The sequence below is a fragment of the Ranitomeya variabilis genome, chromosome 7, assembly GCF_051348905.1.
Source record: "Ranitomeya variabilis isolate aRanVar5 chromosome 7, aRanVar5.hap1, whole genome shotgun sequence".
Taxonomy (NCBI): Eukaryota; Metazoa; Chordata; class Amphibia; order Anura; family Dendrobatidae; genus Ranitomeya; species Ranitomeya variabilis.
This window is the reverse complement of record NC_135238.1, coordinates 37,504,337-37,520,955: the sequence shown is the minus strand read 5'-3', so window position 1 is coordinate 37,520,955 and position 16,619 is coordinate 37,504,337. Positions and strand designations below refer to the sequence as shown.

Genomic DNA, 16,619 nt, shown 5'->3' with positions numbered 1-16,619 from the left:
AAAGTACAAAATTCGTGGACACATGAAGTTATCAAAGAATAACTAAATTTTCACGCATTTTTTATATTTTGTAAGCACTTTTCATGCTTGTAGATTGGTAGGTAGTTACAGTCCTGAGATCCTCTCAAAGCACTGAACAGTTGGCAGAGAAGTCTGTAGAGTTGAAGGCAGGAATGCAAAGCTGCTGCCCGATTGAGCACACAGAATGGAGTACAGATACAGTAGAAAGTAATAGGCTTTCTATTATATCCATACTCCATTTTGTGTACTCTCGTGAACAAGACTTATGCACTTCTCCCTCCCATACGGCACACTTCTCTGCCGTGTTTTGAGTGATCTGTGAGGGTCTCAGGATCCGGGCTCCCACTGTACAGTGTCTACAAAATCTTAAAAAATGCATAAAAGTTATGATACTCTCTAAATAGTTGATTATCAGGATCGTTGATTACAGTTTTGACCTCAACTGAACTCCGAAAAATTTGGTTTAAACTCAAAACTCAATGAATGTGCTGATTCATCATGAGCTGCTAAACTGAGTTTCATCAGTTAGTTTTGTAATCTCCTGTGGTTTGGATTGTATCAATGAATAAATATGTAAGTCGGCCAGCAGTTGTGGGTGTCTATGTCCTTAAACATGTCTCCCGGGATGGTGCAATTATGGACATTGCAGAGTAAACTTACAACTTACTCAGTATGAGGCCGGCCAGTGTAGCACTTAGTCTCTGAGAGCACAAGCTGAATCAATACAACACAATATCTAGCCACATCTTGTAATAACTACATGTTATTGAGGCGCTAATCTTGGTGGTTGCAGTTTGCGTCGGGTATCTAGGGTGCCAACCTCTGTGGGCAGGTAGGGTTATTGAGACTGCATTGCTTGACCAAACCAGTCCTGTAGTTCAGTTGGAACTATAGTGGATATTCAAAGCACTTGACCCCTTATATATATTTTTACTTTTAATTGTGAAAAATCAAGGTTATCTTTTATTGGGGGGGATATTGTTTTGACTAGTCATACCTCACAGAGTAAATGGGAATTTTTTCTCAAATATCAGTCCACTAACAATCGCAGCCCAACTACTCAGGAGTTCCAAGTAGCTCTCAGAGCATGCCTTGCACTGTCCTACCTATGCAAGGGGCAACTGCTTCTAGAGACACATATTGTCCCTTTGCTCAGTTCTCCTGATACAGGCCGCAATTTCTAACTACCATCTCAAGTCATAGAGACTACTAGTTCAGGCAACAACTCACATCCATCCACAGTTCCTCAAAGGAATTGAGGCCCTAAGCTTCGTTGTTACACTTTGAAATTGAAGCAGAAAGCATAATGGTTACAGAGTAATATGTATATTAATTTTTCACTTTAACATCAGAACGCCTACAATCACAGGCAGACTACTCAGGGGTTCCAGGCAACTGTTACAGCATGCTTTCCACTATCTTACCTATGCAGGGTGCGACTGCTTTTAGAGCCACATATTCTCTTTACTCAGGTCTACTGATGGAGGCCACAGTTTCTCACTGCTGGCTTGGGTCTTAGAACACCACTTCCAGTTCAGGCCACAGCTTACCTCCAGCCACAGTTTCTCAAACTGTCTCTAACTGTACTACCGCTTAGCATCCAAGCTATGGCTCCTCTCTTACTGTCTCAGCAGCCATTTCAAGGCAGGCAGACTGATGCATTCAATTTCCCAAGGTCACCACTGAGCTTCTAAGTCCAGGTTCCATCTTTAGGTCAGAGAATCACTCCACTTAGCTTAGATCCTTCAAACACTAACTATATCCAACTATGTCCTGTCAGGCTTACATTTTTTGCTGTTCCGATCAAGTCTATAGGTCTCTTCTTCTCTAACTTTAGTGTTAAGGCAACATCCATCCTCCCAGTGAATGGACATTGAACAAGAAGATTGAACAGGATTCTACAGGGAAACAACTGGCTACGTTGATGGTGCCGTCAGCAACATTTTGGGTTCCTTGACCATATGGAGTGACTTACCTGGATGATGGAATCCTTGATACAGATGGGTTGCATTTTCCAAAAACAGGAAACTACATATTTGGTAGATGCCTTGCTACACTACTCAGGAGAGCTATAAATTAGAGTAATATGGGATGGGAAAAACTATGCAGCTAATGAATTCTATTGAGGACCCTGCTATTAAAAGTGAAAATAAAGAACAAAGACAACAAATTCTGAATGAACATAGAGGAGCAAGAAAAAACGACTACAAACAAAAATGTGTCTATTCAAATGCACAGAGCATGGGAAACAAACAAGAAGAATTGGAGCTGCTAACACAGGAAAAGAGATATAATGTTATAGTCATCACTGAAACTTGGTGGGATGATGCACATGATTGGAATACAAACCTTGAAGACTACAACTTATTTGTAAGAATGAGGCTTAACAGTAGGGGAGGAGGTGTTTCATTGTATGCTAGTAAAGGATATATCTCCACAGAGATCCACACTTCAGAAAATGGTAGCTCTGTAGAAACTCTTTGGGTAAGAACACAAGGAGAGAAGAACAGAAAGGACACTATTGTAGGTGTTTACTATAGGCCACCTGGACACACTGAAGATAAGGATTAACTCTTTTTACATTAGATGTCTTTGTTTTAAAAAAAATATGACATAGGAATCATCTGAGATTTTAACTATCCAGATATTTTTTGGGAATCTCTCTCAGGAAAAGTAATGGGCCTAGAAAATTTGTATCTTCTCTCACTGAATATTATCTTATCTTTCAAAAGGTAGAAGAGAGAACAAGAGCATCTGCTCTCTTGGACCTAATTCTTATCAACAGGGAGGAAATGGTTGAGGAGGTAAAGGTAGCAAGGGATTTAGAAGGCAGAAATCATGCTATTCTTAAATTTTGGATTACAAGAGGAGAAAGAACTATGGCTGCAAGGACTTAGACTTTAAGGTTTATCTTCAGAAAGGCTGATTTTAATGAACTCAGAAAGAGGGTAGGAAAGGTCCAGTGGCTGGATGTTCTAAAGGACAGAAATGTTCAATAAGGACGGGAGATTTTGCTATAAATGAAATTCTCACTGCACAATCAGTCATAATCCCAAAAAGAAGGAAGAATTGGAAGCTTTTAAAGAGACCAGGATGGATGAACACAAACCTCAAATACTTGCTGAAAAGAAAAAAATAAATGTATATACAATAGAAAGAGTGGGGAATATCTAAAGAAGAATATAAAGCTGTCTGCAGGGAATATAGGGCAAGCGTTAGATAAGCTAAAGCCAGTAATGAAGTGAGGCTTGCAAGGGAGACCAAAAGCAATAAAAAAAAAATTTTGTGGGTATGTCAAAAGTAAAAGAAAAGTAAAAAATGCTATAGGACTTTTACGGAATAAAAAGGGTGAAGTGATCAAAAATGATGTTGAGAAGGCCGAACTTTTAAATTCTTATTTTGCATTTGTGTTCTCTAAGAAACCAAATGTAACATCAACTGATCTTCACTGTGCTATTGAAGAAATAAAAGAATCCACACTTTGTAAAAGCACAGATATGGTGAGGGAATATAGCTAATTTAAATTAGTTTAAATCTCCATTGTGGTTTGAAAATACAATTTTTGTCTCTATAGAAGTACGACTCAAATGAATGTTTTATATAACTAAAAAACCCCAATATTTTGCAGCTTTCTGAGAAGTATGGCGAAATATTTACTTTGCACTTTGGACCGAAGAAAATGGTGGTACTTGCTGGATATAAGATCATAAAAGAAGCACTTGTTACGCGAGCTGACGATTTTGGAGATCGGGCGATTACTCCAGTCTTCAAAATTTTCTCTAATGAGCATGGTATTTATAGAACTATAATATTGTGATTCTATGAATTGTAAAATTCACCATAATGACCTGTTAGGGGAGCAAAATACGTTAAAGTACAGTAACTATAGCTGCTTCTGCTAATTGAATTTTCACTAAATATTCACTAAAAATCAAATGTCATTTTTGAGCAAATATTATTAATTGAAGAACACTTTAACATCTATGCCAACTCTTAGAGGTTGTGTAATAACCGCAGAAAGTCGTAGTGGCTAGTGTCCATAATGAATTTTGCACAAAATATTGCACATTACAATGAAGCTGCTGATATTTATTGAATAAATCTAGGGGAACAAACATCCAAACATTTTTCATCAGTCAAGGGTGAACATGAACAAAAGACACAAAAGAAAAAGGAAGTGGAGGCGCTTAGGTTATTCCTAGAAAGTAACCAGCAGTTCTGTTTTTAACTTTTATCTACCTTCTTCTTCATCTCCTTCTTCTCATTCATCTTCCTCATCATCATTCTTCCTACTTTTTCATTTTACTCTTTTCTTTGATTTCATCTTCCTTCTGTTTTGTCTTTATCTAATTATTTATCTACTTCATCATTCTCTTAATTTTTTATCTTATTTTTACGCTATCTTCTTCCTGGCTTCTTTTCCATTCTCCATCTTCATCATTACTATTATAATAATCATTTTAATTATTCTTCCTTTACCTTTTTCTTCTCCATCTTTATCATCTTCATTTTACTATTCTTCCTTCGTTTCTTTTTCCTCATCCATCATCTTCTTCTCCTACTTTCTTCTTCAGCTTTATCATAATTTTCTTAATTATTTATTTTCCTGTTTTATTTCCTTATCTTTCACTTTTTTCATTAGTTTCTTATTTTTTTTGTAGCCACCACATTTTTTTTTTCTTTTTCTCTTCTTCTTTCCTCTTACTTTTGCGTCATTTTCTTCTTTCTCATTATTAGTTTCATTATTATTGTGTATGGCAACATCAATTGTCAATTTACATGCATTTTTTTTATTTGTGCTTTTCATTTTAAATGCAATTTTTAAGTCACAGAACTAAACTTCTTCATCTTACTAAAGAAACTACTTGTTGGATTGTTTAGATTGCTAAAGGATATTTTCTATTCAGTATGATTAATTATTTGCCAAAGTTTTCCATATTTAACCAAATTTTAGGTGTATTATTTGCTAATGGAGAAATATGGAAATCCATGAGGAGATTTATGCTATCAACACTTCGAGACTTTGGAATGGGGAAGAAAAGTGTGGAAGACAGAATTCAAGATGAATTAATGCCCCTTATAGAAAGTTTTAAATCTCACAATGGTAGGATACATCATTTACATTTATCTCATAGCTTTCATATAATCTAACTTCTTGTCTGTCGCTTTCTACAACCCAGTCTACAGAATCCACATTGTCAATCCCCAACACAATTAAACTACAACGTTATTCAGAGGGGTTTTGCAAACCCGCATTCACATATAGGAAAAGGTCCGCCACAAAGTGTTGTTGTTTCAGTGATCTACTGTCATTACTGAAGGTAGTTTTAACCTGGGGTTACAAATGACCTTTCACATTAAGTAATTTGTAATATTCTTTAGGGTTTTTTTATTCAAATTTTATTTTATTGTTTATTTTTATCATTTTAGGCAAACCATTCAATACTCACATGCTGATAAACAGTGCAGTTTCCAATGTAATCTGCTCTATTATCTTTGGGAAAAGGTTTGAGTATGATGACCCAACATTTGAAAAATTAATAAAAATGTTAGATGAAAATGCCAAACTGGCCGGTACACCCACAGTGATGGTAAGAAAAACTTCAGCTCTTATAGCTAACCTTTTTAGTGAATTTTCAGAAGAATGGTTTCAGGGTCACCTTTAGGACTAACGGTAGTGCAATCATGAGCTCAGACAAAAGGACCCAAACTCATCTCTTGGTTCTCATCCAATACCACCCAGTTGATTATGATGTACAAACATTGATCCCTAAATGTTTCCTTACAATTCATGTATAATATCCAATTAGTATTCTGCTTCCCCTTTCTCAAATGTAAAGGTTTACTGTACTGGAGCAGACCAGTCCTTCTCAGATGCTGCTCACCAGATATATACAGTGGGTACAAGATGAACATAATAGGGAGTTTAGGGGAATTGACCACTTTGTCCATTTGGATGTGAAAATACTGTGATATTCTACAGCGCTCTACATAGATTGCCATTACTCTTATTAGTTCTTATCCCCAACTTAAGTCCCATTTACATAAGTTTTGCATATATGTTTTGTGTTTTTTATTTGCTTGTTTTTTTGCAGATAGAACACATATCTATTATAGTCTATGGCCTTTTTCACATACCCAAAGTCATGTCTGATTTTGATGCATTTTGCGAATGAAACTCATCCATTTCAGTGAATTTGTGATGTTTCCTTTTTTCAGTGACTAATGATGGTAGAATCTTAGGAAACCTCAATCTGTTCTTTTTTTCTCCTATGAGAACAATGGATGACACGCATGAATGGTAAAAAAAACCATCCATGCGGACCAAAAATGGATACAAATTAGATCCTCTACACTGATAAAAGTCATGTAGAAAAAAAAACTGAACGGGGCCCAGTTCAGATTTTACACTTGGCTGTATTCTAATCTGGGCTCCTAGTGATGTAGGGTGGAGCGCTACTGACTGGTCGAGCTGCTCCCAATATACACCGTTATTGTACTGGTCTGTACTTTTTGTTGCAAGAAAATCTAAAGAGGAATTGTTGATTTCCACAGCTGTATAATTATTATACCTTCCTCGGATCACTCCTTGGCCTACATAAGAAACTACAGCAGAACATACAAGATCTTAAGAATTTTATTTCTCAATCTTCAATGACTCGACGGTTGGATTTAGATGCAAATTACGTCACAGGATTTATCGATGCATATCTTCTGAAGCAGAAACAGGTGCGTTAATATGTTACCTTCATTTACTTTTAAGTGGTCAAAAGGGTGTGATGAGATTTATTTTGGGAACACCTGAGGATTTTACAATCTACTTAATCAAGGTTGGTTTTAGGCGACGTGTGACCCTGTGACCGAAAGTAAAAGTGAGATAGTAAATGATGAACTATTATGCCAACAACACAATCATATTCAGTCAGCACAGACGGTCCTGTGCTGAGATCAGAAGTACCGATCTCTGGGCACTGCTAGGGTTGTTCAGGATGAAGATCACAATATTAAACTACAGCATTTTTTGGACTTTAAGAAGCACCAACTGTTTAGACAGCATATTTTCTACCAATGAAAACTGTCCTGGCAGTATAAAAAGTGTGTTTGGGTCAATACATTGACCTTCTTGTTATACCTTTTACGGTAAAGTTAAGTTATTGTTTATAATTTTTGCATGTCCTGGATACCTTACTGCTGATTATCTCCTTATTTCCGTTCCCTTTATTACTTCTTTCTCTTTCCTATTTTTTTCCCATTGATCTACCCCCTAAAAAAGCAAGGCAAAAATCTACTTCTATCCTCCCCTTTTTTCCATTTTTTTTCCTTTTCCTTCCCCTTCCCCTCCTCTTTATTATCTGTTTGTGTTATGGTATCCTAGCACCATAATCAGTAACATTTACATTAATCCCATGACTTATGGGTAAAGAGGGAAAATAGTGCCACATAACATTGAAATAGGGGGGTACTTCTCTGGGAACTTCGGTGATTTGACCCATATGGTCATATGTTACCATCATAGGGGCCAAGTGTCCTATTTGAGATGAGTGTGTGCTACAGGGAAACCCTCATCAACACCCAGCTCTTGACTTTCAGGCTCAGGGCTCATGACAGTCATCTCTTCATTTGGTAGTTCTGCTTCCCCTGAACTAACCCCTGACTGAGGACAGTATGGGATTTGTGGCTGATGCAAATGGATGTTAAGCCTTACAGGCAGTAGAAGCGCATTAGGATAGGTTTTGGCAGTCCCCTTTCATTCTTGGGCTTTACAACTTGTTCTCATAGTCTTCTGCCATGGTGAGTTTTCCTAGGGACACACCTGGCACAGGATTTACAATAGTACTTATTGCTAGCTCTCATTCTTTTCTAGAAGAATCAATTGGCTATAAAATCAATGGTCTTCGTAACACCCAGATGCCCATTGTCATTATGCAACCTTCTCATGACAATCTTCGGAAACAAAACAGAGTGGGAAGCACCAACTGCCTGCAAACTCCTCCATTTTGACGCATGACCTCCTGAAATTTCAGTCCATTTGTCACAACTAACCAGGGACTCCAACAGGTGAGTAAGCAAAGCAGATTCTTCTGTCTTCAAGGCATTTCTCTCTGGCATCCAGTCTCTTTTCACGGACTACTGAACTACTCCTACAGAAAGATCTTCTCAACCTAGCTTTGTATCAGTGGTAGCAGAGAAAACCAGTCAACTGGTAGGACCAATGTGCAGAGGCTTCCTCTGAAACTCCTGAAAGCTGAGCATTGTCCCATGATGGAACGATCTTGCATCAGATCCGGTGACACGTCTTAAGTCCCAGGCCTAGGTACCTCCGGTTTGGAAGGGCATCCAATACAGGACTCTACATCTCCAGACAACCTTTTCTCATGGTGGGGCGAAGACTGGGACTTTTTTAAACCCCACAGTTTTGAGCACTGGTGAGCCATGTGATTGGGATTCTCAGAGACAAAGTGCCCCTCGTCTTCCATATCTCCAATCCAACACTGACCATCACTCATCCATCTTGAAGACTGTTGTCATCTTTCATTGGCTGAATCAACAACTAGTTTTAGCCTCTCCACTTCCCTAGCCTGGCATTTAGAAGTTGGGCAATTTACTCCCTTTTCATATCAATGATCTTCAAGAGCTATTCTCTCGATCATTTGGCTTGGGATTTAAGGCAACAGCAGCTACTCGCTTTATTGTCTGCTATGATAGTTTTTCTTGTCGCACCTCCTAAAGCAACTGATGGAAGGAACGGGGTATCTGCTCTTTATCACAGCACCTGAGTCATGGAGAAATGGGATCATGGGTCAGAGCCACCTTTAGCACTTGTTCCAGACGACATTGGCCAACTTGTTCAGGGATAAGTTAAGTCTGCCCATGGATACTATTCTGTGCACCAGCTTGTCCAGTCTATAGAGATAATTGGACATTTTTTTCACCAGAGTCTTGGTAGGTGGCGTAAAGTTTATATTGGAGGTCTATGGCATCCTCTGGAGATCCAAAATCATCTTCTAAGGTGACCATGTAGTCTTGATAGGACTTCTGTGGCTGGCTTTGCCAAGTAGTTTGTACCACTTCCATAGCAGGACCTTTCAGACTCTCCACACTTCTTTGTTTCTTCACAGCATGGGTGCACTGCCATTCTTCTAGATACTGCATCCCTCCACGTATCCTACCCTTCTTCAACAACTGAGATGGGAGTGACACCCGAAAATGTTCTGAGACAACAGTAGACAACTTCAGCCTTCATCTGTACAAACCTGATGACTGACTTTTTCAGGGTGGCCACAGCTACATCAATAGTAGCGGCAATTTCCTCAGGCTTGTTGCAATCAGGGATGGGAGGTGGACATTCCCTTTGCCTCCCAGGCTGTGTGCTTGATTCTGGAGACAATGCTTCTGTTGCAGGCCTCTCAGGTCAATTGATCTTCAACTGTATCCCATATATTATTGGCACAGCCATGACTGATGGGAAGTACTTTTTCCACTTGGTCCTTTCAGTAGTGATCAGGGCTGTTGATAATTTTCTCCCTTCATCACTCTGCCTGTCAACCACTCTGGGATGAAAAACTTCTAGGAGTTGGTTCACATTCTGTAGTACCTCTTTATCAGATACATCAGTTTGTTCACTACATACTGTAAAACTGTTTTCATCTGTTATGCTCATCTCATCACTTCAGGTGGACACTCAGAGCCTCCATAATAGTGGTACCTGTCTTAATCTTCTCAGCAGTGCCTACGCTCTAACACTCCTTTAAGCCACCTCCGTGGGCAGTGTGTCCAATAGTTCTTCTCACCTCAAAATGGCGCTGTGCCTCCACCTGAACCTTGCAGCAAGCCGTTGTGGGACGCAGGAGGGTCTTCCTTTTCTGCCAGGTGTCGACTCTGGAAACCCCTGTCCATGCTCCATACACACTCACAAGAGATGGTGTTGAAACAATTAGCAGGTTTATATACAAGAGAATAAATACTGGTAAATTCAGAGGGCATAACAATGCACAGTAAAATATACAGTGGGGGAAATAAGTATTTGATCCCTTACTGATTTTGAAAGGTTGCCGACTGACAAAGACACGAACAGTCTATAATTTTAAGGGAAGTTTCATTTTAATACTGAGAGATAGAATATCAAAACTAAAATCCAGAAAATAACATTGTATAAATTATATAAATTTATTTGCATTTTGCAGTGAGAAATAAGTATTTGATCCCTCTGGCAAACAGGACTTAATACTTTGTGGCAAAACCCTTGTTGTAAGCACAGCAGTCAGACTTTTTTTGTAGTTGATGATGAGGTTTGCGCACATGTCAGGAGGAACTTTGGTCCACCCTCTTTGCAGATCATCTCTAAATCATTAAGATTTTGAGGTTGTCGCTTGACAACTCGGAGCTTCAGCTCCCTTCATAAGTTTTTTATGGGATTAAGGTCTGGAGACTGGCTAGGCCACTCCATGACCTTAATGTGCTTCTTTTTGAGCCACTCCTTTGTTGCCTTGACTGTATGTTTTGTGTCATTGTCTTGCTGGAAGAACCAGCCACGACTCATTTTTAATGTCCTGGCGGAGGGAAGGAGGTTGTCACTCAGTATTTTACAGTACATGGCTCCATCCAGTCTCCCATTGATGCAGTGAAGTAGTCCTGTGCCCTTAGCAGAGAAACACCCCCAAAACATAATGTTTCCACCTTCATGCTTGACAGTGGGGATGGTGTTCTTTCAGTCATAGGCAGCATTTCTCTTCCTCCAAACACGGCGAGTTAAGTTAATGCCAAAGACCTCAATTTTTGTCTTATCTGACCAAAGCACCTTCTCCCAATCACTCACAGAATCATCCAGGTGTCCATTCGCAGACTTCAGATGGGCCTGCACATGTGCCTTCTTGAGCAGGGGGACCTTATGGGCCCTGCAAGATTTTAAACCTATACGGCGTAATGTGTTACCAATGGTTTTCTTGGTGACTGGGGTTTCAGCTGCCTTGAGATCATTAACAAGTTCCCCCATGTAGTTTTAGGCTTATCTCTCACCTTCCTCATGATCAAGGATACCCCACGAGGTGAGATTTTACATGGTTTTCCAGATCGATGTCAATTGACAGTCATTTTTTATTTCTTCCATTTTCTTACTATTGCACCAACAGTTGTCTCCTTCTCACCCAGCGTCTTACTTATGGTTTTGTAGCCTATTCCAGCTTTGTGCAGGTCTATGATCTTGTCCCTGATATCCTTATAAAGCTCTTTGGTCTTGCCCATGTTGTAGAGGTTAGAGTCTGACTAATTGAGTCTGTGGACAGGAGTCTTTTATAAAGGTGACTATGTAAGACACCTGTCTTTAATGCAAGTTATGAGTTTATTAGGAGCGTCTATCTGGTCAGTAGGAGACAGAACTCTTAATGGTTGGTAGGGGATCAAATACTTATTTCTCACTGCAAAATGCAAATAAATGTATACAATTTATGCAATGTGATTTTCTGGATTTTATTTTTGATATTCTATCTCTCAATGTTAAAATTAACCTACCCTTAACCCCTTCATGACCCAGCCTATTTTGGCCTTAATGACCTTGCCGTTTTTTGCAATTCTGACCAGTGTCCCTTTATGAGGTAATAACTCAGGAACGCTTCAACGGATCCTAGCGATTCTGAGATTGTTTTTTCATGACATATTGGGCTTCATGTTAGTGGTAAATTTAGGTCGATAATTTCTGAGTTTATTTGTGAAAAAAAACGGAAATTTGGCGAAAATTTTGAAAATTTCGCAATTTTCACATTTTGAATTTTTATTCTGTTAAACCAGAGAGTTATGTGACACAAAATAGTTAATAAATTTCCCACATGTCTACTTTACAGCACAATTTTGGAAACAAATTTTCTTTTTGCTAGGAAGTTATAAGGGTTAAAATTTGACCAGTGATTTCTCATTTTTACAACAAAATTTACAAAACCATTTTTTTTAGGGACCACCTCACATTTGAAGTCAGTTTGAGGGTTCTATATGGCTGAAAATACCCAAAAGTGACACCATTCTAAAAACTGCACCCCTCAAGGTGCTCAAAACCACATTCAAGAAGTTTATTAACCCTTCAGGTGTTTCACAGCAGCAGAAGCAACATGGAAGTAAAAAATGAACATTTAACTTTTTAGTCACAAAAATGATCTTTTAGCAACAATTTTTTTATTTTCCCAAGGGTAAAAGGAGAAACTGGACCACGAACGTTGTTGTCCAATTTGTCCTGAGTTTGCTGATACCTCATATGTGGGGGTAAACCACTGTTTGGGCGCCCGGCAGGGCTCAGAAAGGAAGGAGCGCCATTTGACTTTTTGAATGAAAAATTGGCTCCAATCTTTAGCGGACACCATGTCGCGTTTGGAGAGCCCCCGTGTGCCTAAACATTGGAGCTCCCCTACAAGTGACCCAATTTTGGAAACTAGACCCCCCAAGGAACTTATCTAGATGCATAGTGAGCACTTATAACCCCCAGGTGCTTCACAGAAGTTTATAACGCAGAGCCGTGAAAATAAAAAATAATTTTTCTTTCCTCAAAAATGATTTTTAGCCCAGAATTTTTTATTTTCCCAAGAGTAATAGGAGAAATTGGACCCCAAATGTTGTTGTCCAGTTTGTCCTGAGTACGATGATACCCTATATGTGGGGGTAAACCACTGTTTGGGCGCACAGCAGGGCTCGGAAGGGAAGGCATGCCATTTGGCTTTTTGAATGGAAAATTAGCTCCAATCATTAGCGGACACCATGCCGCGTTTGAAGAGCCCCTGTGTGCCTAAACATTGGAGCTCCCGCACAAGTTACCCAATTTTGGAAACTAGACCTCCCAAGGAACTAATCTAGATGTGTGGTGAGCACTTTGAACCCCCAAGTACTTCACAGAAATTTATAACGCAGAGCCATGAAAATAAAAAATAATTTTTCTTTTCTCAAAAATGATTTTTTAGCCCACAATTTTTTATTTTCCCAAGGGTAACAGGAATAATTGGACCCCAAACGTTGTTGTCCAGTTTCTCCTGAGTACGCTGATACCCCATATGTGGGGGTAAACCACTGTTTGGGCACATGCCGGGGTTCGGAAGGGAAGTAGTGACGTTTTTAAATGCAGACTTTGATGGAATGCTCTGCGGGCATCAGGTTGCGTTTGCAGAGCCCCTGATGTGCCTAAACAGTAGGAACTCCCCACAAGTGACTCCATTTTGGAAATTAGACCCCCAAGGGAACTTATCTAGATGTGTGATGAGCACTTTGAACCCCCAAGTGCTTCACAGAAGTTTATAACGCAGAGCCGTGAAAATAATAAATGTATTTTCTTACCTCAAATATTTTTTTAGCCCAGAATTTTTTATTTTTGCAAGGGTAACAGGAGAAATTTGACCCCAAAAGTTGTTGTCCAGTTTCTCCTGAGTACGCTGATACCCCATATGTGGGGGTAAACCACTGTTTGGGCACATGCCGGGGCTCGGAAGGGAAGTAGTGACGTTTTGGAATGCAGACTTTGATGGAACGGTCTGCGGGCATCATGTTACGTTTGCAGAGCCCCTGATATGCCTAAACAGTAGAAACCCCCCACAAGTGACCCCATTTTGGAAACTAGACCCCCCAAGGAACTTATCTAGATGTGTGGTGAGCACGTTCAACCCCCAAGTGCTTCACAGAAGTTTACAACGCAGAGCCGTGAAAATAAAAAATCATTTTTCTTTCCTCAAAAAAGATGTTTTAGCAAGCAATTTTTTATTTTCACAAGGGTAACAGGAGAAATTGGGCCCCAATATTTGTTGCCCAGTTTGTTGTGAGTATGCTGGTACCCCATATGTGGGGGTAAACCACTGTTTGGGCGCACGTCAGGGCTCGGAAGGGAAGTAGTGACATTTGAAATGCAGACTTTGATGGAATGGTCTGCGGGCATCACGTTGCATTTGCAGAGCCCCTGATGTGCCTAAACAGTAGAAACACCCCACAAGTGACTCCATTTTGGAAACTAGACCCCCCAAGGAACTTATCTAGATGTGTGGTGAGCACTTTCAACCCCCAAGTGCTTCACAGAAGTTTATAACGCAGAGCCGTGAAAATAAAAAATAATTGTTCTATCCTCAAAAAATTATGTTTTAGCAAGTAATTTTTTATTTTTGCAAGGGTAACAGGAGAAATTGGACCCCAACATTTGTTGCCCAGTTTGTCCTGAGAATGCTGGTACCCCATATGTGGGGGTAAACCACTGTTTGGGCGCACGTCAGGGCTTGGAAGGGAGGGAGCACCATTTGACTTTTTGAACGCAAGATTGGCTGGAATCAATGGTGGCGCCATGTTGCGTTTGGAGACCCCTGATGTGTCTAAACAGTGGAAACCCCTCAATTCTAACTTCAACACTAACCCCAACACACCCCTAATCCTAATCCCAACTGTAGCCATAACCCTAATCACAACCCTAACCCCAACACACCCCTAACCACAACCCTAACCCCAACACACCCGTAACCCTAATTCCAACCCTAACCCTAATCCTAACCCTAATCCCAACCCTAACCCTAATCCCAACCCTAATCACATCTGTAACCCCAACACACCCCTAACCCTATCCGTAACCCTAACCACAAGCCTAATCTTAACACTATTTCCAACCCTAGCCCTAATTCCAACCCTAACTCTAATTCCAACCCTAACCCTAAGGCTATGTGCCCACGTTGCGGATTCGTGTGAGATTTTTCCACACGATTTTTGAAAAATCTGCAGGTAAAAGGCACTGCGTTTTACCTGCGGATTTACAGCGGATTTCCAGTGTTTTTTTGTGCGGATTTCACCTGCGGATTCCTATTGAGGAACAGGTGTAAAACGCTGCGGAATCCGCACAAAGAATTGACATGCTGCGGATAATACAGCACAGCGTTTCCGCATGGAATTTTCCGCACCATGGGCACAGCGGATTTGGTTTTCCATAGGTGTACATGGTACTGTAAACCTGATGGAAAACTGCTACGAATTCGCAGCGTCCAATCCGCTGTGGATCCGCGGCCAATCCGCTGCGGATCCGCGGCCGATCCGCTGCGGATCCGCGGCGGATCCGCAGCCAAATCCGCACTGTGTGCACATGCCATAACCCTAACCCTACCCCTAACCCTACGCCTAACCCTAACCCTAACCCTACCCCTAGTTTTAACCCTAGTTCTAACCCTAACCCTAGTGGAAAAAGAAAAAAAAATATTTTCTTTATTTTATTATTGTCCCTACCTATGGGGGTGATAAAGGGGGGGGTAAATATATTATTTTTTTTATTTTGATCGCTGTGATAGAACCTATCACAGCGATCAAAATGTACTTGCAACGAATCTGCCGGCCGGCAGTTTCGGCGGGCGCACTACGCATGCGCCCGCCATTTTGGAAGATGGCGGCGCCCATGGAGAAGACGGATGCACACCGGGAGCCTCGGTAAGTATAAGGGGGGGGAGATTGGGGCATAGGGGGGGCGTCGGAGCACGGGGGGGTGGCATAGGTGCACGGGGGGAGCGGACAGGAGGACGTGGGAGCGGAGCACAAGACGGAGGGGAGCGGAGCACAGATCGGTGGCTTGGGGGGGCAATCGGTGGGGTGGGGGGGGTCACATAAGTGTTTCCAGCCATGGTCGATGATATTGCAGCATCGGCCATGGCTGGATTGTAATATTTCACCAGTTTTTTAGGTGAAATATTACAAATCGCTCTGATTGGCTGTTTCACTTTCAACAGCCAATCAGAGCGATCGTAGCCACGGGGGGTGAAGTCACCCCCCCTGGGCTGAAGTACCACTCCCCCTGTCCCTGCAGATCGGGTGAAATTGGAGTTAACCCTTTCACCCGCTCTGCAGGGACGCGATCATTCCATGACGCCACATAGGCGTCATGGGTCGGATTGGCACCGACTTTCATGACGCCTACGTGGCGTCAAAGGTCGGGAAGGGGTTAAAATTATAGACTGTTCATGTCTTTGTCAGTGTGCAAACTTACAAAATCAGCAAGGGATCAAATACTTATTTCCCCCACTGTATCATCACACTATAATAGAAGTTCAAAATGTGCTTTGCAATAGGTTTGAATGTTAATTATAAACAAATAAAGTAGCACTCTGCGTTGCTGAAGCATGTAAATATGCAATATATGAAATATGAATAGCATTGCTGCTCTAGATAATAAGAAAAAATAAAGATGCTTAGCACATAATTTGGCCAATTCATGCCTGCCCAGCAGCCATCGATATGGCGATCCAATTGTGTAGCTTATTTTTATTCCAAGATCTGTTGAGTAAAATATACTTTTGTTTATTTGATAACCCTTTAAGAGACACAACTTTCATGACAAAGGCCCTAAAGTAACTCTACGGTTAAACAAGAGATCTTTTTTGTGATTTTTCATAGTTTTTCTTACTTAAAAGAAGTGTACTTGAGAAACCTAAGGTACTGTAGAATAGGGCAGTGAAACAAACTTTTCAGTGATACCTTTGCTGTCATTATCTGGTGCTCTGTTACAACAAAATTCATGTTTTATTTATATGCAAATTAAGCTTACAAATTCAGTGGTAGGTGTACTATTGCACTTGCAGTCCTTGTCTTCTCCGCCAGCTCTGCCCCTGCTTCTT

The 16,619-nt window shown here is 40.5% G+C and overlaps 1 protein-coding gene across 2 annotated transcripts in view; it reads left to right on the top strand.

Moving 5' to 3' along the window:
* The window catches only part of LOC143785758 (cytochrome P450 2K1-like), a 120,459-nt gene that overhangs the window by 84,427 nt on the left and 19,413 nt on the right, over positions 1 to 16,619 (top strand). For both annotated transcript variants that reach the window (XM_077274854.1, XM_077274855.1), the window contains 4 exons: positions 3,650 to 3,812; positions 4,976 to 5,125; positions 5,452 to 5,612; positions 6,577 to 6,750. In XM_077274854.1, coding sequence (XP_077130969.1) covers positions 3,650 to 3,812; positions 4,976 to 5,125; positions 5,452 to 5,612; positions 6,577 to 6,750 — 648 coding nt within the window. The remainder of the gene's footprint in view (positions 1 to 3,649; positions 3,813 to 4,975; positions 5,126 to 5,451; positions 5,613 to 6,576; positions 6,751 to 16,619) is intronic.